Below are 26,969 nucleotides of genomic sequence, written 5' to 3' on the forward strand. Positions count from 1 at the left end.
ACTATTTTAATTCAGCAAATAGACTCACAGACAACATTTTATGATAGAAGATTACTGCATTTCTTTTTTATAAGATGGTGGTGGCTAGGAAAGTTTGGCAAAGGCAGGTGTGCTTGCTGTAGGTACTATATGGACAATTGCAAAGTATTTATACTGTGTTAACTGAGCTTTAGCGGAGACACAACTCAGATGGCCAGATACATAATTTCTTAAAAACAAACAAAACCACCCCCCCCACACCAAACAACACCAAAACCTCTCTTAAAAATTCATCTCATGCCAAGTACAAAGTTAAAAAGAGCCTTGTACATTTTATTTGAAGGAAAAATAAGCAAGGATCAGGTGCATGATATTTGTTTTTATGAAAACTGTTATATTTGCAACCTAAAATCAAACATAAAAGCTTTTGTACTTTTTGTTCTTTTATTCTCTTAGTGAATAAATATCAGTACAAAGTAAATTCCTTTATGTTTTACTACAGAAAGAATATTATGGTGTGAAATTTAATAATCAAAACAAATGTTTATTTTACATTTCAGTCACCCAAAAGAAAATTTTATGATCTCCTCCAACTGCACATAATGGAAGAGTTCTGTGCCATGTCAAACCAGATCCTACAGCTGCAGTGCCAATAAGAATGGGCTTAAAAAGAAGATAGGCAGACAAAGAAATATAAATAAAATATACCATATAAATGATTACTATACCACATATACCAAATTGCATAAACAAATAAACCCAATAGATTTAATACTCCTTCACAAATATAGTTAAAATACAACAGGAATCCAAGCTGAAAAATCTGATTATCTGCTACCTAGTTCCAGCAGCTACTTGCTACATATTAAATGAGATACACCAAAATATTCCATAATAAAAAAATTATTTCAATTATCATTATTTCAAATGCATACTTTCAAACTTAGAAATCTTTTTAAATGAAATTACTTCCTGTTATGTTTACTCACAACTAGCATTTTTGGAGATAATATTTTTACTGTGACTTTTACAAATGCATGCTTACTTTAGCAAAAATAAAACATTTTCTATGCTTCACATGCATTGTCTCTGGATATAGTTTCATTAAAAATTTAAAATATACTTAGTTCAAACCTGAAAAATACATGAACAGCTAATTTAGCCTCTTCAGAATTAGAAATACCAAAAAAATGCGTTAAATAACAGGTTAAATGCAGTGTGCTTTTTTTTTCCCATCAGCACAGATGAGAAAACAACACAAATAAACCAAGCAGCATTTCTGGATGGCTTTGCCTAGTTTTTAATTGTACCTTGTAACTATTTACCAGCTTGATTTAAAGTGAACAGATGCAACTACATCCAAATAGCTGAATTCAAAAATTTACCTGGGGATGTCCTAAATGATGAACCAGTAGTTGAGTAGTTGTCTTTCCTGGATATCCAGTGGTTGCAAACAGATTTTCATTCACTCGGGACCACCTAGGAATAAAATAAATGTGTCTTTCAAATATCACCATTAGACTAACAGAAGCACACACAAACCTGAGTTCTCTCCCTTGTCGTTATCTGTGTGAAGTCACCAGATATTCCACTGACACCAGATAATTAAATATAGAGAAATGGCTCGTTTTAAACCATGCACCACCCTCAGTCCCATATACACATTGTTGAAACAGAATAAATTCATGCAAATATTATTCATACATTCTGAATGTTGGTCATCCACAAGTTTCACTAAGCTTATAGACTGGGTCCCCCTAAAAATGATTCAAATGAGACAGAACCGGGTCCCTAAATTCACAACTAAATGCATATAGGTATATTTATATAGAGAGAAAATACAAAATAGAGGCAACACTTATACCTGAATAATCTGGCTCGATCCACATGGACAGGTCTCTTATCCTGTGGATAACTAAAACAGATGTTTTGGGTAAAAAACTGTTCTGCATACAACCATAGTTTATACTGTAAGTACCAAAGGCATATCATTTAAACAGCGAAGGGGCAAATTGCTCATGAAAACGCTGAGAGAAAACTTGAGCATTCCTGTGGCTAACCTCTCAATTAGGTGTAGGAAAACTGAAGTAGTTTTTCTGTTTCTTATGGCTCAGTAATTGTGTGTATGATTTAGAAGTTAAAATTAAATTAGACAGATGCACAAAACTTACAGTGATATGCAAACGGTAGAGATGCTGTCTCAAAAAGACAAAAAGAAACACCACTTTTTTTTACAGATGTGTATTGGTAGAAATAAACATGAAACATGAGGAATGTCAGTGAATGGTCTGTATTGATTTCATAAATCCTGATGAGTTTTCATTTATTTACTGAGTAGGTGATGCAATACATAGTGCACTATCACTTAAGCGATTAACAAAGTGGCCACATCTCCTCATGTACTACTTAAGGAGAGAATAGAGAAATCTCTCCTGGTTATTCTAATACCTGGAGCGAGCGACGTCCCAGATTAGCCAATCACTTCCAGCAACTGCTCCAATTTTAAGAGTATTCTTTAAACACCAGTCTGCTGACATCAGTGGCGTTTGTTCACACTCCAGAGACAGAATGGCCTGCTGGGTTATCAGGTCATAGAATCGGATTGTTCCATTCTTCTCTGCTACCATCAGCTGTAAGAGAAATTAAGAAGTGCATTCTCATAAAACTTTGTAAACTTCTTAGCATGTACTGAATCTTAATAGCTTTTCTACTCTAATAGCAAACCTAGTATATCTGCAAGCAAGTATTAATATTTGGACTTAAAATGAGTATAATTTTTCACATTGTACCAGAAAATATTCTCCTGAATGCCCTTCCAATTATATATATGTGTGTGTGTACATATATATATATACACATTTTAATCTATACTTGTTACATAATTAGTATATATGATAATTACATGATTTTATCTCAATATATACATCTTCAGTATATCTTTGTATATAATTTTGGCACCCGGAAACCCCAGTTCTCAACCACAGATATACTGTACTTTCAGAATCATAAAAAAAAGGTTATGCTTTTAAAAATAAGAAGCTCCTCTTCCAAGTACAAAGAACTGACAGACAGAGAGTGCTGTACAAGAAAACAACAATACTGATCAGTGTAACTGTAGACTCTGGATTCACGCTTAGTGATTTTGTATAGCATCTTTTGGGTCAACCATATAATATATTCAAGTAGTTTGTAGAAAGAGCTTCCTGATTAAATGATGAAAGAGCTTTTCTTAATGATGCTCTCAGAAGGCCATTAAGAATACTTAAGGAAGGCAAAGAAGCATCAAAACAAATACCCTCCCAAATAACATCCAAGTTTGTTTCAAAAAAGAAAGCTGTCACAGAAACATTCTGCTTTTCAATCTAATGGACATGGTGCAGTAAAGCATTTCGACCTGCAATAACCTTTAGTACAACTTTACAGGCTCATTGCTTTAGCTTTCTGAAGGGGACTTCCTTTAAAAGAAAACTGTGACTGCTGTCTGATAAGGGTCAAGGAAAAGACAAGCTAATATGTGTAGATCTGTATAATATTTCAAGATTTTGCGGTTAAGTTTAGGGCTGATCTAGTAAGTTCACTGTGTTAACTAAGTCGCCCAGTAGCAAACACATTCAATTTGATGCCACCTGAATCAACAGTTTTCTTAGTGAAGACTGGATATTGGTGGCAAGTGTGATAAGAATACTGATCCTTCTTCCCTGTTGCTACCAAATATTTTCATACTTTTTTGACTGCTTTTCTATGTTAAAATGGGTGTTTTTGTGGTAATTTGTGGTTTCTGTAGCTGCTTAAGGCAGTTATTGATTGGTACAACAGAAGGAATAAATCCAAGACTGCAAGGGCTAGACCATTAACAAAGCTAAGTACTTTGATATATATCAGCTGATTAATTCTTCCCAGGACAGCAGACAAATATAAAATCACAGTCTATTGATTTCTTTTCATTTTTCAGCATATATTTCTCATATTTCAAGCAAGAGCAAAACAAAATCCCTTGCTAACTTCAAAACAGATACTTTTGAAAACTTGGTTTGCTTTAGAGGAGCTTATGTTATTGGTGAACCTTATTATCAAGACTGAGAAAAACTTGAACTTTTCTCTGGTAACTGTAAATTAATACGCAATCAGTAGATCAGTTATCAACAACTGATACATGAATCAAGAAGGAATATTTTTGAAGGGAGGAGTGAGGGATTGAGGGTAAGATGAGGAGAATGGGAGTAAATGAGAATTCATTTACAGTGACTTCACATTAGCAGATCCAACCAATGTGCAGCTACAAGGTACACTGGTTCCTCAAACTTCAATCTTACTATCACATCAAAGAGTCAGTTTAGAGAAGTACATCCTCATGTTGTTTTAAAGGAAAAAAGCTGCAAAGCTCAACCTTAAAAGCCTCCTCAGGATGCCAGCAAACACTCATTCCAGGAGAACGTAAAACAAAATGGGCCTTCTCATTTCCTTCCAAATCCCAGACCCTAAAGCAAAAAAAGGTAAAGTATTTGACTACAAATACATTAACTTTCAGTGCTCCAATAAATTCACAGTTTTAACAAAGTGGTATTTATGTTTTATCACTTCAAGAAGAAACAGACTAACAAAACACCTAGAATGAAATTTGCAGATGCTTAATACTTCAGAATAAAGTCAATGAAAGCAGTGGATGCTGATGTCTTCCTCTGTACCACGCACAGAACTAGAAACATTATCTTCAGAAGTCAGGAGATGCATGTGGTTAAATCCTAATTATGTATTTCTTCTCTATGTTTAATATTTCTTTGGTTTGATTGCCTAGTTATCCCATTATTAAAGCTCATATTTAGTATGATATTACAGCCACGTACTTATGAGTAGTCTGCTAGGGCAATAAAGTGACTGACAGGTATTAATTTATTTAACATTTGCTGTAAGAGAACAAAGAGAATTTCAATGTATTATGTTAAATATAAATTATAATAATAAATTTTATAATAAATACAACTTTCATGACAGCAACTTACTATACCATACAAAATTTAATGTTTATGTTATTAAAGATAATATTTTAAAAATCGATAAACTAGGCAAAACCTCTGTTTGAATGGGTAACATCCAAATAATTCAACCAGTTAGATGTCTAGACATGAAACCTAGATGATACCTGCTCACTTTATTCCTAACTCAATATTGCAGCCTTCGCGCTACACCACGAACAACAGTGAGACAACACAAAGCAGGAAGATCAGTATTTGTCTGGCTGATATAAGCAAACTAGAGTGAAGTACCAAGCAACTTAAATCATCTACATTACCATGAAAAGAATAACAGACAAGCAAAATGCTTTAGTGCATGGTCTAAATACATGAATTTCCATTTTTTCCTGGAAAGATAAGATTGAGTAATGGAAACATAAGATACTAAAAATGAAGCTAAGATAAACAAAAGGATCTGTGGCAAAGGTACACTAGACCACAAAAAGCCTTGGCAAGCTTTCAACAAATAAATCACATGTTTCGGTTTAACCTTTTCCTTTAGAAGCACCTACTGTACATATCAGGCAGTTAAAAATAAATAATAAATAAAATAAATCAACAGTGTTGGGTAAACACTGATTGACAGGGAGGAGTATGCTGAATCACCAGCACTAGGTATGACGATGAGTGAGTTTTCTCTGGATGCATTCCACAGGAGTGTTAATGAGCAACGAACCTGCTCATTTTATAAGACACAACAAAAACACGACTGAGGCTATTTTACATCTCAGCCACTCTTCAGTGGCCTCTCTTCCTACAAAATCAGTAGCTCAGTTGTAGGACAAGGATATCACAGTTGTGAACAGCAACCCCAACTGCAAGTCTGTATAGTATGTATATACATGTTCATACAGAAATATATATATCTGTCCTCCCTCACAGACATGCAAAGCCTTAGAAATGGCCAAATTTAAGTATAATGTTCCTCTTCATTTTTAGAGTTAGTTGAGGGGCTACACACTATTATTGTTTATTCTAGAGCATTTTTGCTGACTTCCTACAGACTTTTCCAGTTTATATCTCACCAGGGTGCTTACAGCTTTATATTAAAGAGATTTCAAAAAACTCTTAAATAATAAATCACAAGTCTAGACAAAATATGCCCGAATAAAGTAAAAATATTTAATGAACAATGTTATTTTCTTATGCCAAACCACAACAGATCAAATATTTGTTTTCCCTGTAGAACTCACAGGGTCTCTAATCTTGAAGGATCTGTGTCCCTATTAAAAAAGAAGCAAAACAAAAAACTGACAAGTGTTTAAAAAATGAAATATCTATTTGATTAGGTAATTTAGAAACATACAATACTTTCTTCTACTGCCAGAAATTTTGCCTTGTAGATTTGTCCAAGTCAAATCAACACTTTCCATGTGTATTTACAGTGCAGGGAGAAAATTACGATATAATAGAAGACGGTGAATCATTCTGACCAAGGGAGCATGCCATCATGTTTCCTTCCCTGAAGTGAAGGAGGTTATTAGGTGTTAAGACAGAAATGCATGCTTTCTCCCTAACTTTGTTGTTTATAAAATTCCAAGTTTGTATCTCTTATTTTGCCAGAATGGTAAGATTGTTAGTAATGAACCCTATAGGAGAGGAAAAAAAAGGTATAAATACCGCTCTTTTGTATTTTCTTACTTCCTTTATTGATATAACATCATATTGACATAACATCAATTAGTTTTGCAAATAAACAGGCAATATATATCAAAATAGATCCTTGACTGAATGCATGAAGTCCATGTTATTATGGCAGTTTATAGTTACATACGTATTCAATTAACTCTTTTTTAGTATTACTGTGACTAACACAAGTAACAAATGTGCAAAAACCAAAATTTTAGCCAAACTGGATTTCAGTTACTCAATTACTCAGAAATCTTAACCAATTCAGTTGCAGATGTTGAAAAATAAAATCTCCCATTTTCTCCACATTCCTTTTATGTAAATCAATCTATTAAGTTTGAGCTCCTTGTCTCCCATTCTCCTTTTTTCTTATCCTTCTATTTTCCTACTCCAATATTGCAGAACATGCACGCTTATGAAGCTCTACTAACATGATTATGATTTTATACCAAAGCAAACTAAAGTCCACTTTTCTCCAATTTCCTTAATTTTTTGTCACCCTGCACAGTGTCACACTCTTTCCTCTCCCCCTCCTCCTCCCAAAAGTTGTTGTACAGAGTTGTTATTGGGCTTAAAAAAGCTGCCACAATAAATTTTAAGAAATAAAGTCTGAATAACCAAAGTTCAAATAAAGGTCAAAGTTTGAATAATGAAAACCTCAGAAATAATAAGTAATCTGCTCAGTGAATTCATTAATTTCTAGATAACTAAGGAATGAGAAATTAGATGCTGCAGTACTCAACCTTTAAACTAATACAAAATTACGGACACGTGCAAATGCCATTGAAGAAATGTATCAATATTTCATTATTTGCATCCTATGATTAACAAATAAATGACAACTACAGTTATCTCAAAGTACAGAAATATTCTAATTACATTGGAACAACTACATTTTATGTAGGCTGCATAAATATGGATGATGACATGCTGCACATGTACAGTGATTTTTTCACACAATGACTTCTATTAGAGTTGGCAAAGTATTCATTAGACTATCTGAAAATCTGTCTTGTGACAGCAGAGATTACCCTTATTTTATATTCTAACTTTCTGAATACTGAATTATTCTAACAAAAAAAAAAAAATCATAATCGGGAACAATATAAGAACAAAAACATATTGTAACCTTCAGAGACTTCTCAAATCCCCATAAGTCAGAAGTGAAAAAAAGAATTCTTTCAGCATAAGATTTGCAACACTCCTTAAGGGGGGGTGGGGGGGAAAGTGGAGCAGAGTTGTGAACTAGAAGAAACCTTGACTAATACAATTCCCTACCACAAAGCAGGAACAACTATACTTAAGCCATTACTCACAATTACTGTCTGACCTATTCTTAAAAATGTCCAACAAGCTTTCTTATAATATCTGACTTAACTATTCCATTGTGAAATTTCCTTGTATCTCCACCAGACATGGAGAAAGGAAGATTAACAAAGTTATTTGAGAGATGTTGTGTTCATGCACCTTCAAACATTGCAAATGAACATACAAAACAATTATAGTGAAGATATTTTTAGCCAAAGCAATACAAGACAAGGTAAGAAGGCATGAACACGTGCTTTTCTACATATCAGATTGCATGACTGCAGAGAATTAGGAGGAAAGCAAAAAATCAACCATGAAAAAGTCCTATCTCCCCTGAAAAGCTTAAAGGACTAAGGAGAAGGAAGAGTCCAGTTACAGCGATCACATGATAAAGAACAAATTCATCCCTCATTGAGCACAAGGATCAAGGAGAGGAAGAGCTCACAAAATGAAAATAGAAATGCAGAGATTGGTTAATACCGTGGAGAATACAACCAACACTGATCATGTCTCAGATCTTCTGCCAAGTCCATATGGAGGTGGTTACCAAAGATCTGAAGAGGATATGGGGTGGGACGTGAAAGAACAGCGGGATGAAGTGGAACTGTAGAAATCCAGCTTGCAAGTTGCACCAGTGCTCCTCAGGAAGAGAGCAGGAGTGACAACATAATTAAAAAGCCAAGTGATAACTCAGATGAAAGGGAGTGAGGAAGAATGAGACAAATTCTGCAACATCTTGGTTTTACTCAAAGGCAGTGCTCCAGAACAGCTACAAGGTGATTACTTGCAAAAGGACAGATAATAACAAGTGTATACAGCTCAACAAAAGAATTAATAAGAAAAGAGTTGTTTTACTTGTTAAGGTATAAAGAGAAGATTGTTATTAATGATAAATCAATGATACAGCAAGTAGCTTTCAGCAGTATCACTTTAGAGCATACTCTTCTCAAATTTTCTAAGCCAATCAAAATTAGGCTGCTAGGTACATGGATGAAATATATCCAAAAAAAAATTCTGGTCCCGCCAAAGGGTGGCAGAAAGCAGCACTTTCCCCTCCTAGTTAATGGATTGATGCCCAAGTAATGATAACGGCAACGTATAAGATGTCCATGGTGTTCTGCATTACATCTGAGCACAGGTGCTAGCCATTCAGGTTTGCAAAAATCCCAGACTGCCTTTTGCAAGAGGAAAGAAATTCCAATGGAATAACTGCATTTGTATGAAAAGTTCTATATTGTTTCAGTTTACACTATCATATTCCTGCAGTTTGTTCTCTATTTTTTTGGTAATGGGAAAACTGATTCAAAAAATATATGTTTTTAAAAAACTCAGTTTTGTAGAGATGAACACTGCTATATATTCTGGTGAACTTCCCCAAAAAAGGCAGTGCACTGAATTAAAGAAGAAAAAAAATCCAAACCTTTTACCCTACTGTTAACACTAAGAATACTTTTGTGACCTTCAGGAAAAAGGGCAAGTGCCTGGATTCTACAAGGGTTTTCTTTAAGCATGGGAGTAGGTTGTGAAGAACTAATGAAACAACATACAAGGCTGCCTAGGGAAGGACTTTTCTGAAGTCTGTTTGCTTTCCTACTGTAAATATACAGGGCTATTTAATAAACAGTCTGTGGAAAGAGATTGTAAGTGTTCATACAGAGAGAGAGATGTAATGCTAAAGATAAAATAAACTGTAATTACTAGCCGTTTATTTTCTTTTACTGACTAAAATAAAGAATTTAAGTATACATAAATCAGAGCGCGCTTCCCTGCTAACAGTTCCCCACTGCAGAATCTAGAGCAGACTCAGGCATCAGAACTCCCTATTAGTGCACTTTGCAAAAGAGGTGTCACAAGAACAGTTACCTGGAGAAAAAGAGGAAATTTATCTGAGCTGCCTAGCGCTAGCCCACTAGACACACCTACCTTAAACCAGCTCCAGACTCAGCATATAGGCTTCTAAATTTGTGCCTGTGTGGTATTGCCTTCACATACTTTTGAACCATTAAAATAAAAGCCTTCTCCTTATAGGAGATGTGTAAATACTCTTCTTTCAGAAAGCTGACCCATGTTCACCATTTTCTTTTGGTGGCCAAAAGAAATGTCAATGTTAAAGAAGTAGTCATTAGAAACTTTTGACATTAAAACCCATGTATCTTCCCTCTTGCGTCTTATGATACCTACTTTGATATTCAAGTAACAATCTGTTTTTCACTAAAACTGTGGGTTGCGATTGTGATTATCACCTGCCACGATAGTAGAAGTGGGAGAGGTAAGGAAATTACATGTGTATTATCTCAAGCGTTTCAGCTGTTTGTCATTAATATGCACTGCAGGGACAGGCGCAACTCAGAAATGAATGAGATACATGAATACTACTACCACTGAAATATCCTTAAAGTTATCTGAAACAAAGCCAGTGACTAAACAGTTTTTTGTTTTTTTGGGTTTTTTTTGCAACATGTAAATGTAAAACATTTACACAAAATGTAAAAAATGCAATGTAAAACTTCAGTTGTAGCCTTTCAACCAAGGAAAAAAATAGCTGCTTGAGGTATCTGTCAGCTTGCTGTTTCTAATGTAGACCTAAAGCTAAATGTTTCTGAGATGACCATTACTAAGTCAACTCCAATTCCACCAGTGGGCTTCTAAAATATAAGGTAACTGCCACACAAATCTAATGAAATGATTTCAATTTATAGGCTAGACTAATTTCTAGGATTGCATGATCATCAACATAAGTCATAATGTGTCACAGAATCACAGAATGGTTGAGGTTGGAAGGGACCTCTGGAGATCACCTAGTCCAACCCCCCTGCTCAAGCAGGGTCACCTAGAGCACATTGCACAGGATCGCGTCCAGGCAGGTTTTGAATATCTCCAGAGAAGGAGACTCCACAACCTCTCTGGGCAACCTGTTCCAGTCCTCTGTCACCCTCACAGTGAAGAAGTTTTTCCTCATATTAAGATGGAACTGCCTGTGTTTCAGTTTGTGCCGCACAGGAAACAGCTACTGTTTCACAAATTTCTTTGAATATTTTGAAGACTTCCTAATTAAAGTCCTTTTCATCCACACTTAAGACCAGACTGAAATAACAATCCAAACATTTGATGCAGGAAGTGATTTTTTTATTTCTTTTTTTAAGGTTTACTGGATACCGTAGCAGGAGACTGGTTAATACTTGCCTAGTGACAATAGAGTATAACAGAAGCTGTATAAGACTGCATTCAGGGGACATACAAGGATGCATACACAAAGCATGCAAAGTCAAAGACTGGATTCTAAAAATAATCCAAAGCCCTCCTTTACTTTAATCAATTACAATGCATAGCTAGCTTGATAAATGTTTATCAGCATTCCTTAGAAAGGATAAATATTTTTGTATGACATTTCTTACATGAAGAGACACTGGGGAATTATATCACAACAATCAGATTAAAGATAAAATAACATGAAATAAGATACAGGGTTTTTTTTGGGGGGGTGGTGGTGGAAATCTTGGCAAAAATCCCTAAGAAGGGAAAGATACTAATAAAATAGAATTTTGGAGGCAGCAATAAACGAGAATGGCAACTTGTCTACACAGCCAAAGACTGAAACATTCATTGAACTATCAAGGTAACATCCAAAAGCAACATATGCTAGCACTAGATTAAAGAATATATGACAAAAAAAAAAAAAAAAAAAGAACAAGAGTCACCATTTGCTTTTATTCATATTGTCTAAAAAAAAAAAAAAAAAGTTGTAAGCAAAATAACCAAGACAAAAATAACACAAAAAATCCCTACGAAAAAGACAAAACACACTGCAGTAAATTTTGGGGCTCTAATTTTAATTTCCAGGGATATCAACTCTGTCCAGGGAGAAAAATCTAACCTTTTGATGGACAGGCATTTGTGATACGTGAAACATAGAAGACTGAACTTGTCAGTGACTGATAAATAAATTCAAAGTCCTTTTTTTAAAATGAAGCTTCACGAGCCACGGCATAAGTAACTGAACAGTCGTTAACTGAACTCAAAGGAGTCAAATAGTGACTACATTCAGATGAAGCAGCAAATGTGCCAACTGTGTATTCTTTTGTTACACAAAAAGGAGAGAAAGTGAGAGCAAGATGTTGTAGTTCAAAAAATAAAAATTAATAATAATAAAAACAAAGGTGAATCCTAAAAAAAAAAAACGAAAAAAAACAAAAAAAAACACAAAAAACAAAAAACAAAAAAACAACACAGAAGCCAATCCAGCACTTGATGACTTGAAGACCATGACAGAGTCACATGCTGCCGCTGTTAAGGGCCTGACACTGACAGTAAAAAAATTTTAGTTCAATATGAGGATGGGGTATGAGGTAGCATCAATCAGGTTCAAGTCCCATCTCAGCAGTCTGGTCAGGACAGCCAGCATCTTAGCAGCCAGAGCTTAATTTTTAGCACGAGTGGGAAAGTAGTGATTTTTAACAGGGTATTTAGCCGGAAATAATTCAAGAAACATTAGATAGTGGCAAGAACTACTAACAGCCGAGGGGTGGTCTGTTAAGCTCATGCTGTTTTCCAAACATTTTCTATGTTCTTTTTGCAGAGGCTTTATTAAGTATCAGAACAAAATGATTTGTACTTCTGAATCCCTGCAGCCTCCTATATTGTGCTTCCAAATCATAATGAAGAGAGCCAACAACAAATTTTTTTTTAAAAAAAAGAAAGAGTGGCGCACAGGGAGTTGCAAATATAGTTCTCATTAGCAAAGTGGTTTGTGTGTGTTCCTACACTTAAGGCAAACATTCAAAGACGTGTATAATGCTGCAACAACATTAAGAAATTAAATGAAATATTCCTTTAAGCTACTGTAAAAGATCTTTTCCTATTCATTAAACATGCTCTTAATATACCAGGAAGCAGACAAGCAAATGACTTCAGTTTCAAAAAATCTATAAAGTATTTATGTGCAACTGAAACAAATAAAAAAATTAAGAGTTATATCATGAAAAAACAAGTCAATTTGAAACAAAACAATTAGATTTAGATTCAAGAGCAAGTTTACTTTTGTTTACTGCTATGACCACATCTGGCTCTCAGCAGAAATGTATAAATATCCCAGATCTGAATTCTTTATGCACAACACAAGATGTTTAGTTTTATTTATATGTATTGAAATTGTACTCTATCTTGTACATGCATGACATGACTAAAATTCTGTTAAACTAATAATTTAACAGTAGTTTTTACCTTCTTTAAATTTTGCAATCAAACTTTAAAAATTCTTTACAATTTTTATGAAAGATTAAAGCAATTATGAAATGCATAAAAAAGTGAAATATAGGCAGCTATCCATCAACATCAGTTTACTTTATATTCTAGTATAAAAAAAAGCAAATTTTGAATGGACAGTATCCTGCCAAAGATGTATTAACTATATGCTTATGAACAGCTTCATCCATCTTGGAATACAGCCATCCTTGGGACAAAATTAAGAAAGTAAGATACAATATTTAAGACACAGAATTTGAATTTTTCAATTGACTTTGCAAATACAGTTTTAGCTAGAGGAATTTTGATCTTTAATATAAATATAATTGTGAATAACTGCAAGATGATGGGTTTTACGCATCTTCTAAAGGTGCCTTCTTTCAGACAAACAGTATTTCTAAGTTTATCAATTTTAAGATTCTAGGAGTAGAGAATCACAGGAGTTATACACGAACACCTCTCCTCTTGTCTATGAATATACATAGCACATCTATTTCAGCTACCTAACACAGATGGCTACTGTAATTATTCTTATACAAAAGGGTTTTTTTAGTTCAGTTCTACTTTGCAGCTGGGAAGAAGAGTCTGGTGTTGCAAGACCAACTAGATCTACAAAGACTACATGCAAGAAACAGCAAGAATTGCTGAACTCCATAGTAACATTTTAAATGGAAAAACATCTTTGAATATATTACCATGGTCTCTTCATGCAGTATCCAACTTGCACTGACTGTCTTCCATCCAAGAAACAACCAAACCCATGTCTGAGATGTTATGTAAGGTTAGTGGAGATATCTAAAGGAACCTTACTGCTGAGTGAAAGCCAGGAAAGATCTAAGGAAGTTTGTGTATATTCTGCGATATCTGTATGCTGAAACATTAACTATGTCATTACTAAGACCTAAAAATGAAACTCTAACAGAGCAATATGCAAATACTGAAAAATGTGTGTTCCTGTACTAATTGTTCAAGTACTTCATTCCAAAGGAATTAACAGATGATGTAGTCTGAGAAAAAAAAAATTCAGGACAGAAATTCAGTACAGACAGAAAAATTATTCCTCTTCTTACGTTATTGCTGAAGCAAATTACACAGTAAGGAATGATTTTGGTAAGTCCCAGGGAATGCATTTTCCATTACCTTTGAAAGTGTAACCTTTAAATTCAATAAAAAAAGTCTTCATGCTCCACATGCATGAATGGAAAAAATAAGAACTCAAGTAGCCAAAAAAAATCCTACTTATTTCCCATGTCTTTTAACCAAAGACTTCATGGTTTACTGCATAAAATGTCTTTCAAAGTTACTCAAAATTACTAAGTTCAAATCTTGATAGCATACATTAATTGTATCATTTTTATTTCCTTTTAATTTAGTATCAAGTAGACTATTGCTTTAAAACAGATCTCTTTCATCCCAGGAACACTGAGCATTTCATTAAAAAAACATTCAAACAGCTCTTTGCTAAAGAAACATACAGTATTAGTTTAGATTTAATGAAAAAAATCAAGGATAGGAAATAAATCAGAATGAACTTGGAATAAATCATACATTTCTATTACTCATTCCTAATGATTTTGTTGGGAAGAGAGACAGGACAGCTATAGAAAGTTTGCCTACTTGTCAAAGTAATATTTCTGAGTTCCCTAGGAGTATTTAAAAAAAAAAAAAAAAAAAAATCCACAGGCCTTTCAGATTTTCAATTCATTTAAGATAAAGTAACTCAGCTAAAGCCACTACACTGATTTATACCAGCTGATGATCTTCCTTTTAGAAAATCTCATACACAGAATAACCATCTCTAAGCTATTCCCTTCTCTCTTGGCAGGTAGAAGTTTGCTTCAAACAGAAGAGCTTTTCCTTTTTTTTTTTTAAGCTCATCTAAAAAACAATGAAGTTTTTTTTTCTAAGCATTACCTGTTTATTTATATAGGAATTTATAAGCTGGTAACTTCAAAGAGCAAATAGATAACCCATATAATCGCAGAAAAACTAAAACAGTTCCTTAATTGAGCCAAGCTATCCCAAAGAAAAGTCAAAGATGACGCTTTTTCAAAAGTCTCTTACCACTATTACAATGACTTGCTAACACTGCACAGCAGCTCCCCTGCTCTCCCCAACGGTGAGCTGCATTGGAGGGATGAAGAATAGCAGCTCTGTGGATTCATATGCACTACAAGAAGAGTATGGTGGAACCTTTTGACAAGAAAAAACAACCTCCTGTCCTACAAAACCTTAATCAGTGTTTTTCAAAGTATTTAACCATGTTTCCCCTTTACTTTCAGTTGCAAACAGAACTTAAATATGTTGCTTTGGAACAACCAAAATTATACAGTATTACGAACTACCAGTACACCATTGTATTAGTATGGTACTGTCCTTAGGCTATGTAATCTACTAGCAAGGCTAATAAATTTGGGTAAGCTAACAAGTTCACATGGGTATACTGGTTTTAAACTTGACTCATCTGATTACAGAATGGAAAGTCTGTACAGTCCACAGTGCTGAGCTGTGTCCTGCGTCTCCTATTCTTGGGCCTCTTATTTCTGTCCCAATCAGGGGGAAATGATATTGTATGTAATTCCAAGACAGAAGAGAACATAAAAAACCCACAGCACTATTTCAGTGATATTTTGAACAAAATACATACCTGCAGGTATGATCATCACTCACACTTGCAACTTCCTGACCTTCTTTGGGAGCAAACACCAGATCATTAATGTAATCTGAGTGGCCATCAAATGCCTATCGACCAGAAAAAAGAAATAAAAAAATTGTAACATTAAGATAAAAGTAACAGAGCTGACTGTTCCAACAGTCTGCAATGTATTTAATAGACCCACTAAAGGAAAGATGTATGAGAGTAAAATGAAGCTATCATTTTACAAGTGAGGGGGGAAAAAAAAAAAGCCAAACATGTTATTTATCAGTAACTGACGTTCTTTAAGAGGCCTAATTCATGGGAACATTCATACTGTAGGTGAACAGACCTGCTATTCCTTGTAATTACCATAGAGCTTAGACTGATGTTCTTGCTTGACAGAGATAAGTGGATGGCACCAGAGCTGTTCTGTCTTCCTTTCAGCCATTGAATTTTGAAGGTAGATGATAAATCACAGAAAGAAACAGGAGAATGGGCAGGAAGTGAATGTGCACGTGGTCTACGCAGTTCTAAAGAACTCTGATTACTGATTAGTAACTCTTATCTCTGAATGATAGTCTTGATGTATGTTCTTACTGGGAATTACTGCAAGCCACAGGAGTGTTTTTTCCTGAGGGAGCAATAAACCAGTCACTTGTCTGGTATATGCCTTTTCCCCAAGCAGTCAGCACACACATTGCTTAAGAAATGTTCATTAAAGATAGCAAAGGACTGAAAGGCTGCCTTTAGAAAAAGCAGTGAAAAAAGTCTCAATGAAAGGAGAGGAAACACAGAGGATGATGCATGCTAAAGGCTTTAAAAAAATGAAAACTGAGAAAGCAACAGTAGGTAAACAACAAGTAAGCCATACAACATGCTTCTCTTCAGTAATCAAGCACAATTTCTATTAAGGATTTGAGAGGAACAGACACTGTGCTTTGTGCTCTCTGCTTTATATGCTCTTGTGCTGAAGATGATGGAAAATGAAGTACAGCGAACACTTTTCTTACTGGGAAATTAAGATAATCCATTCTCAAATAATAGGATATAAGCACCCATAGTGTGACTATACATGCGAATGGCCAGTCAAAAGCAAACCTTTACAGTTGTATCAGTAAACACGGAGTCACCTCAAAGTGAACATTACTGTTCTGGATTGAAATTCATTAATGATGATATTTTTTGTTTCAAAATACTGAAATTTATCCATAATGAAAACCAACTTAACAGCATAGCTTTCCTGAATAAATACAAATCCCACAGTTTTTTAGTCAAAATTAAAAGTTGGATAATTTTTTTAAAATATATATTTAAGACTTTTCAGCTATCTTGCCCAAAATAGCAAGATGTATTTTTAGTATCAATTCCATGTCAGTGCTTTATATTTATCTCCAGATATCAGTAATCTTTAAAGGCTTAAAATAACTTAAAATACTAAAACCGAGTTATAGAACTTATACACATTCAGCATTAAGTAAGCACGCAAAACTCTTCTCATTTAGGGTCTTGTCAAAGTTTGAAATACTTCAAAATTTGTTCATGTGAAGTCTAGGTAAGATTAAATCATCTCTGGTCACATCAGAAAATTTGTATCTAGTTAAGATATCAGTTGTTGAATCTGAGGATCTATACATGTTTTTTCTCATTAACAACATGTATGGACTTTATGATAGAAAACCAAATATGCATGTGTAACTGTTATATCTGCTACTGTTCTATCCCCTTCAGCCCCACAGATTAAGTCTCAAGGTATGGCTGCTCTTGTTTTACCAGCAAGGTACCAGAAAAAGAAACGAAAAACATCATCTGGATAACAGCATGACATGGAGAGGTTGCAGAGAAAAACAAGGTGGAATGAAACCCACCATTTCCACAGCTTTCTGAAAGGCAAACAAGCTATCTGCTGTCTAAGAATATTTGCTCCTCAAAAGAGCTACACAACTGACCAAAACTAATTTGTAATTCATGCACAATAGTTAAGTCCCTTCTCCAAAAATTTTATGACAGCCTAGTCAATTGACTAGAGAAACATTTTCAGCGGCCAGAGAAATTTTTTCCAATAGCTACTATTTTAATAAAACATAGTGGATTATACTAAAACTAATCCATCCTTAAACAATACTAAATTACTCAGACAGAAACGCAAGCCTTCTGAAAGTTTTCAGCATTCTGAAATTCTTGCCTCATTTTACTTCCACAGTTCTGATGAAATATGCTTTCTATTAAACAAAATTTGAAGCAGGAAAAGGGAGAAAGAAGTCACAATACATTTCCCTCAAATGAAATGAAATGAAAACCTCAAAAAGAAGAAAAGATTTCAGGAAGATCTATTGGTCATATTTTACCTTGTGTTTGTTGTTCTGGGCTTGATCCAACCCATGAATTTTGGATTAGTAATGCTGACAAAGTAATGAAAAACTCAGTATGCTTGAAGTTCATTGATGATAATTACATCAAGACAGTTTTTCCACTGAGAAACCAGAGTAAGATTACTCTGTATATCCCTCCAGAAGTAACATACTAATTGTTTACTATAAAAGACAAAACATTCGGAGATTCCATTTTAACTGTAATCACATACCTCCTTCAGTTGTATTTGAACATTTTTGTACCTCTTCTGAAAATCCCATGTGTAAAGTATTCACTACACAATGGACCAGAGTCTCCCATGTGTTCATCATGAATTTCAAGCCCAGGTTTATGAAACAGTTTTTCTTGAGGTTCCAATTGCATGTTACTAGGAAACTAGTATATCAAGCTTATTTATTAAATCAATTCGAATACAGCTAATTGAGAATTTGTGAACATCTGAGATTTGCAAATACTTTAGACCCGAGTTAGGTGTTACTTTTTTCTTGTCAAAAAGCATACAGGACAATAATCATCAGCTCTAAGAAATTTAAGATGACTACCCTGAGAAATTATTTTCCCCATTTTTTGAAAAAACAAACAAAAACCCCCATCATCTTCATCAATATAAACACACTAGTTCACATTCTTCCCTTTCACTAATGAGATCCTTACTATTAGGTAAAAGTATATATTTTCTAGCTGTTTTCTGATTATTTTTAACATTAGACTAAACCTGATGCATTAACAGTAAGAATTTTTACTCTTTCCTTAGTCTCAGTACATTCTGAATGAAGTTCATAGACTAAGTCCAGTGATAGACTTGGCATGAACAAAGCTAATAGCCAAAACTTCTTTTCAGTATTGCCTAAGAGCCAAATGATCTTTAGTCTTCCTTAGTGTCAAAAATGAAGAAGCACTGCTCCTCTATATCTTCAGTTGACAAAAATCAAACTCTATGATCCTTTTTTCTGCTTCAATAGACACTTCAGTAGCTTATTCATATGAACAGGAGTTGATTAATTAAGATACTGTGATTGCTTGTTTCCTTCTGGGGCAAAATAACTCCTAAATTGCTAGTAAATAAAGCTGGGGCTGCTCAGCCTAAATACCACATTCTTGTGTCCAATGTGTGCAGAGACCGCAGATGATATAGCAATTCAACACATGCTCCCTATCATAAAAAAAATATTCTGAAGTGTTATGCAATGAACTTACAATTATAAACTTCTATTGCAAAAGCAAGTAATAGCGTTTCATACAGGAAGAAGTCCTAAAGGTGGAAGAATCTATTTGCTGAAGAACCTTTTTACATGAAAAATAATTGTCACCCTAAAGGGAAAGCAGCATTTCAGACTTGTTTCTAGGTATCCAATCAAAGCTACTGCATAATAAATTCCCCTGAATTAGAAATGCAAGTTTCATTTGTGTTGGCCAGAAGTCAGGAAAACCTTGCCAGAACTGGGAAAATAGTAACCCATCACAGAAATTCCATTATGAAAAAACAGCATTCAGTAGACTGTGCTGCTGAGTTGCCCTGTTTACTCTTCTGGATCATATATTGAAAATAAACTAGAAAAGAACTGTCTCATCAGGTATATTCAAAATGATTATTATTTTAAGTGTCTGTTGTTTGTAATTGAATTCTAATTTAATAATAAACATCTTACTAGATTTCTTCATCAGAATAAGCTTGCATCTTTGAACTTGTATTTTAAAAGCTTAAGCTCATGAATTATCGAAGGTATGCTTGTGTGAAGTTTTAATACTAATTATTTCTCTGGAAGCAACAAGTTCCTATTGAGGCAGATTTCTTGGGAATTTCTAGCCTTGGGCTGTTTCTCACGCCGATGTGCAAGAGTCTGAAAGCTGGTATAGCCATGAAGAGAAGTCTGCTCTGAAAGGTGCGGAAGAGTACCTTCTCCTATGGACCAGATAACTGGGGAGGGCGGGAAGGTCAGTAAGAGGTATGGAAGCTATAAACTGTCATGGCTATCACTTTCAGTTTTATGCAAAATCACACGAATTTGTTGATCATTAATTAACACCTCATAAAAATAATTAACAGCTTTGATGTTTATTGCAAATAGGGAAAAACAACACTCATCCATGGCATCATGGTCCACTGAAGTCAAGAGACTGCTCACAGAATGTCTGCTAAAATCAGTCAGGTTCCTTGTGAATCCACCCCCCCCCCCCCAAAAAAAAAAAAAAAAGAAAGAACTTGACAGCTAGAGCCTGTACCATGAAGTTCTTGCACATTATTTCCACTCATTATCCAACCATCCCCTTGCACTTTCATTAATGACTCCATTCATTCTTTTTCTTCTGTAAGCTTACAGATAGTTATATAAATTTCTCAAATTGCCATAGACATAACAGGAATATTAAGTTTCTTGATACACATTTTAAAAAGTTAAAATATTTTAAGTCACAACTGTATATCAAAACCTGTTGTCTGCAGTATCAAAAGAGACTTGCAGATATTATATAAATACCTATAAATAGATCACTTTGGTAAGGAGTGATTTAAACATAAATTCACAAGCAAACAACTTTAAAAACTTACAGAAATATTTTGCTAGAAGTGCCAAAGTTGTTTGCAACTATGTCAGTTATCCCATCGCCTGGATGGCAAAGCCAGGCGAGAGCCAGCTAGATGATGGATCAAGCATGAAAGAAGGAAATGGGTAGGGGAAACATATGCAGTAACAAAGAAAGTGTTTTCTCTAAAGAAAAGATGTTATATTTTCCAGTTATATCCATCTTTACTTTTTAGGCCATGGCTTTATGTATTCACTCCATTATTAGTATGGCCGCACAGTGACATCTGTGGCTCCTTTACTTTCTGTATGATGGATATTATTGTCTTACTAACACACATTACCAAAACACAATGGAATGTCAATTCTCTTCCCCTTTATACTACATACAAAACTCTCACTGACAGAGGCTCTATCATATCCCAAAGCACTAAGCGAGAAGGAGCTCTCCCAACTTTTTTTTAGTTATTTTTTTTAATTAGTAACTATCCTTGTTGGTTCCTGGCTGAGACCTCAACAAAAATTCAAACTGGTTAGCATGAGTATATAATTAATATTAGTACTTGGACTAGGATATTGTTTCAAAGGCAGATTTTTGAAGAATATGTACATGTCCAAGTCATTGATGAGAGTGATGTAGGGGTTAAAAAGATGTAGATGCTTCAAAACAAAACAAATCTTCAGTTTATAGAACGGAGGTAGTATCTAGACCTGATATCATTTATATCACTAGTTTAAGAACACTACCATCCATACTGAAAGAAAAGGAAAAGAAAACTGTATTTCAACTAGACATTTACTTTATTTCTGTTTCAGAAATAAACAAGTGACAGCCTATGGGCACGTTTTCTGTAGCTGGCTTTAATTACGAGTTAAATTCAATATTCCTTCTTTAAATTTGCTACTGTATGAAAGATTTTTGTTGCAACTTTTCAGATCCCTGCTGACAAAAATAACTTACTAAATATTTTTTCCTCACAGAGGATTCCTATAAGCAAACCTTGCTGTTAAAAAGAGTACATGAAATTTTACAGTCTCCATATGCAACAGAACCTTTTCCATCATGGTGCTTGAAATTCACTTGTAAAATATTCTATTTATGAGCATATTTTAGACCATGCATAAGCCTCTACTTGCTTTTCTAAAATTGGGTTAAATTGTTACATAAATACTTTTTAAATCAAAAGACTGTATAGCAGATTATTAATGTTATTCCCACTTTTAAAGAAAGAAAAGTATATACAACACAGTGATCTTCCCTGGAGATGACAGATATAGGATCTGTAACACTTTCATGATCTATCTCATGCAGGATATTAGCTGAAATGGGACAGATGGGCAGTTAAAGATTACAGTCCACTAAAGACTGAAAAAACATTTAAAATCAGCTTAGTTGCTTAACATAAACAGTAAAAGAATAAACAACAACAACAGTTGTTTAAGTAGTTTAAAATCACCTTACCTTATATTCATTCTTGTCCTGCAGGTCTGAAGTAAATAGCCTTAACTTCCTATCAGAAGCCGCAGTACAAAATCTAGAACCATTGCACACAGAAAAGCTCTTTTGTCACCTAGCACTGATACGGTAGCCTCTTTATCAGACTTCCACACCAAGTTAAAGATGAAAACTGACATTCAAGAGGAAATTAATATTTTGATAAAATTTCTAATTTATCTTTTGATTTATCTAATTGTTTGGCAGCAAGCATTCAAAATTGTAATTGGAGCTTATCTATAGCACAGGATGTATGAATGGCAAGAATGCTTTTTAAATGGAAGGAAACACAAGCCTTTTTTTTTTTTTTTTAATACAAAGCTAAATCTGAACCAACTATTAATTAACTGAAAGGTCTCATAACTGCCACTGAAACTTACCTTGGAGGTAGTTTCACCTCATTATCAGTGTTTTAAGATTCCTAAACATAAGTCCATAAGCCATTTTTTAATATATTTTAAACAAAAGACTATACAAACATATAGCTTGCTACAATAAACAACTATGAGAATTTTGATGATGCTTACAAGCTATTGAGAACACTTGAATTCTTGTCAAGCACATATTTAACAGTTTGCCCCCTTTCTAGACTTACACCTCAACTGGTCTCACAAATTGCATCAGCCTTGCTCCTAAACACAGCCTGTACTACACAGAACATTACATGCCACTTTATAAGGGACAGGACATTACATTAGTTTCATCCACAGCAAAGTTCCTAAGTTCTTGACAGACATATGAAGGACTAACTATATTTTAAACACCATTAAAATAATGAATTCAGAGAGAGGAAAAAAAAAAGTATTTACCACTGGTTCAATTGCGGGGGGCGAGGGGATAGGACACAAAACAAGGATTACCTTAAGAATGAAATCGTTGTTCTAGTGAAGTGATCAGAGACTGTGCCAGTGATTTCTACAGAGCTAGATTTCACCCAAAAGCTTTAAACTTAGTTCAATATTAAGGAATTAGGGCAAACAGGAGATGAGGATTTATGGTACTCATCTAGTTTAAATACCTTAACTGGGGAGGTAAAGCATCAAGTCTAGTTTCTGGACTCCATGCTATGGCATCAACTCGGATTCCATGATGAAATGTTCTTAGTGTCTTATACTGCATCCCTTCCACTTCAGCATCCTCCTCCTATAGGATATATTAAAGTTAGCTCATCCAAAACAGTGCCTTTGTGATTGTTAACAATTCAGACTGATAAAAAATTGAAAGGCTTATAAGCTAGATTTACTTAAAAAAGGAAAAAAAAAAAAGAGAGAGAGATTGTAAGATTGTAACCCCTTCACAGTGAAAACTTGGAACATAAAGAAAGAATTTACTTGAAAATATGTAAATACTTAAAACACAAAAAACACCCCAAAACCCAACCAAACAACATGAAATGATTGCTGGTCTCAGGCCCCAGTACAATGCAGAGCACAGAAGTCAGAGAATCAAGCTACAAAGACACTGAGCCCATTCTTTGGGTAAGTAATACCTACTTAGATATAATTAAAGCCATTGATAACAGAGTGATAAGAAAATACACACTGCAATTGAAAGAAACAATGAGAACAAAAGCAAGCATGTCATTTAGGCTGTCCTCTCTCCAAGTTCACTTTGCAATATGGAATAATTCTGTCCCTTCCAGAACAACATTTTTCAAACAGCAAGTACTAGAAACACATCTAACTACATCTAATTTGTCCATACCTACTGCCTTGTCTATTCTCCCCAGAGGTGAGCACACTGGATGGTGGTAAAGAAGAGACAAGAGTTGGGACTCAGTGAAGCAGGTGACCTCTAAAAAAAAAGCTTATATTCCTTCAAAACACAATAACTCCAAATGTGGAAGGAAAGAGAGGATATGAGAACTACAGAAAAAATACCTTGTACCAGTGGTTGTCAAAGTTTTAGATTATGTCCCCTTTCAAGACCTACACCAAAAACATGACAGAGGGCAATACAGAGCACAGGGTTTTTTGTATAGCATTAGGTACCTTTCAGAAAATTTCTAACCATAACACTTTGAGGAATAACAATAAAAGACCAGCTATACTGTTATGTCAGATATTTAAGTGCAAAAATAATATTGTACAATAGAGAAGTGAGTTCAAGAAAAAGAAAAAATCTTAGAAGTAGATTCCAAAGACAAGAATGTTCTCCTATTGATTTTCAAGCACCTAGGTCACAAAAAACTCATTAAAAAAAAATCTTATACAGGATAAAAATATACAGTACACAGTATTAATTTTAAAAGCTTCCATGACATGTTTCTAAAAAAATTATGAGGTAAGAAAACATATCTTGGTTTCTAACAATCTGTTAGAGATCCAAAGGAAAACAAAAGCAAAACAGGTCTGGAAGATAAATATATTCTAAGCAATTACTTTCTACAGTCTTTCCTTAAACAAAAAAAAAAAAGATACAGCAATTTTAATTATAGCTTCAAAACAGTCATAATCTTTGCTGTTTTTCAGGCAAGCTGAAAGTCTTAGAAGAGAGTTAAAACTAAATAGCATACATACAGAGAATAATATTAAGTGTGCAAAAAAAGGAGCTGATGGTGACAAAAAAAGAATGGTTTGCACAATGAACAGCCAATGTTAAGCTATATATTTCAAAGCTGTCTGCCTAAGTTACCAGGTAGCAGTCATTAACATTTCCGAGAGACAATACAGATGGGATTGCATACTACTGTTTCATTGCAATCTATTCAAAAACAACTTTATACCAGCAGAATGGTAATCTCACAGTGTACTGTCCATTATTCAATTATACCAACTTGTATAAAATACATATAAACAAAATACATATTTTCTCAGAAAACAAATAGTCTAGGCTCATTAAGGTAATAGACTGCCTGGCAAAATGAAGTGGGGGGAAACAGGAAAGCAGCTTGGGTCTTCGTGCACCAGATGTGCTGGAAAAGTAGAGTTTCAGGAAGCAACTAATAAAAATCTCAGCAATAACACAAACTGACCTGAAATCTGCAAGTCCCAACAACTACGTAATTATTGCCACCATATGCAATTAGGGAACATGTGTCTCCACTATCAAATGGATTGAATTTTACCACATGCACATAATCTTCACAATCCACAGTGTAAGCAGCATTTCTAATTGAATCTTGCTTCATTTTCAGTGGACTAAATCAGGATATCGATGTCTTTTACAGGATGAAGACCTATATACCTACATATAAAGTTTGAAAAGGCAAGCATTACACATTTGCATAAAGAAAGACAAAAGTATTTGTGGCACAAATCAAATTTCCCTGTAATACCATATTTAAAAAGAACAAAAGCCGTATTTAAGCTCAGTATATTTAGATTTAGCAGGTAATTCCATCAATCAAGAGATTAACTAACCCACTTACATACATTCAAAGCTGTCTCTACAGACTTCAGAAGCAATAATGGCAATTTTTCTGCTATTATTGACAATCAGCACTAAAACAAAGCACTGGGAGATTAAGTCACTGCACAGACGAGAAAAGTCACACATAGAACTGCTCAGTTTTCAACTGAAGGACAACAAATGATGCATCACTACCTTCAAACTCTATTCTATAGTTCATCCTTTAAAGGACAGTATGTGTCTAATTAAAAGCAGAGTTAATCAGAGTTGCACAACTGTAAATGAGAATACTGTGATGCAGAGCATTAAAAATATGGTTTCATGACTTAAACCAACCCAACTGCAGACAGAGCCTCTGTACTTCCTCTCTAACAGAAAAAGTTAGTTATCAGCTAGAAGAAAAGTCTGCCTGTCTACAACTTACTGCTTTAATGTATTCAACCAGTTTTCAAGCAAATTGGGTTCCTGGGCTAGTACAAGAGGAGCCGAGATACACGACTGAACACAGAATCATCCCTTCCAGCCCCAGGACAGACTTCCATTAGTTCTAGCCTTTAGGGAAACCACACCTTTAATTATACAGTGTGTAGAAACAGCTTTATATTTGAGATCCCTGACAGGTTTTGCTGAGTAAGCAGTCTGAAGGTCTCAGCACGAAAGACTGATTTTTTTGCTTGGGAACCACCCAGGTTTTTCACGGGCATCACCAAGACACAAAAGAGCTCTTAGTAGTTGCAATCTTTTTGTCATTCAGCAAGACGACAAGCCACCATACTGATACTGTAGCCAGGTCATTTATACAGCTGTATTTCTCCTGAGACCAAATTTTAACCTCAGCTGCAGCTTTCTGCCTTTAAGATATCGCACCAACATAGACCGCCAGACCAGTTTAATTCAAAGTCTCCTCGATGTTATCAAACTTAGCTCCTTAAGGAAACACAGCTCCGGCAACTGAGCCGTGTGGGTGCCCCCCCAGCCGCCCGCTGCTCCCTCCTCTCCTCTCCTCGCCGGGGCCCAGCGGCCAACACCGAGCGAGGCTGCCAGGCGCGTCCCACGACGCTACCTGCTCCCGCCCGAGAGCCCGGGCCGCGCCCGCCCCAGCCCCGCTCCCGGGCCGGGGGAGACCCCAAGCCGCCCCCCGCCCAGGGCCGGCCACCCCCGGCTCGCCGAAGCGCCGAGGCCCCGCACACACCTCTCCGGCCCCACAGCGCCCAACGGCACCACAACCTCCTCTCCCGCCAACCGCTGGCGGCACCTCCCACCCCCGGTGCCGGCAGCCCTCTGCTTCCGGGTCAACGGCTCGCGCGCCCTCATTAGGCAGCTGCGGAGGATTTAAATTTAAACCGCCAGGGAGGGCAGTTACGGGTTCTAACCGCCTTGCGCCTGAGCTGCGCTGGCGGCCCTGTCCTTCTAGTCACGCAGGT

The 26,969-nt window shown here is 35.3% G+C and overlaps 1 protein-coding gene across 1 annotated transcript; it reads right to left on the reverse strand.

Annotated features, from left to right (window-relative positions):
* Positions 1-404: 404 nt before the first annotated feature.
* NUP37 (nucleoporin 37) lies at positions 405-26,817 on the reverse strand. Its single transcript, XM_013948027.2, has 10 exons — positions 26,738-26,817; positions 25,169-25,380; positions 23,213-23,337; positions 22,162-22,234; positions 15,817-15,911; positions 4,367-4,457; positions 2,428-2,609; positions 1,844-1,894; positions 1,365-1,458; positions 405-642 (listed from the first exon to the last, which is right to left on the reverse strand). The coding sequence occupies exons 2-10, from the start codon at positions 25,322-25,324 to the stop codon at positions 529-531; spliced, it is 981 nt and encodes a 326-aa protein (XP_013803481.2). The 5' UTR covers positions 25,325-25,380; positions 26,738-26,817; the 3' UTR covers positions 405-528.
* Between the last annotated feature and the right edge of the window lie 152 nt (positions 26,818-26,969).

The sequence above is a fragment of the Apteryx mantelli genome, chromosome 1 (assembly GCF_036417845.1).
Source record: "Apteryx mantelli isolate bAptMan1 chromosome 1, bAptMan1.hap1, whole genome shotgun sequence".
In the NCBI taxonomy this organism is placed as follows: Eukaryota; Metazoa; Chordata; class Aves; order Apterygiformes; family Apterygidae; genus Apteryx; species Apteryx mantelli.

Coding starts and splice junctions, on each gene's coding strand:
- NUP37 (XM_013948027.2), bottom strand. CDS start 25,324: ATGAAGCAAGATTCAATTAGAAATGCTGCTTACACTGTGGATTGTGAA. Junction 23,338..25,168: donor TTGGGACTTGCAGATTTCAG/GTCAGTTTGTGT, acceptor TATATCCTATAG/GAGGAGGATGCTGAAGTGGA. Junction 22,235..23,212: donor GCTTTACCTCCCCAGTTAAG/GTATTTAAACTA, acceptor CAATGGTTCTAG/ATTTTGTACTGCGGCTTCTG.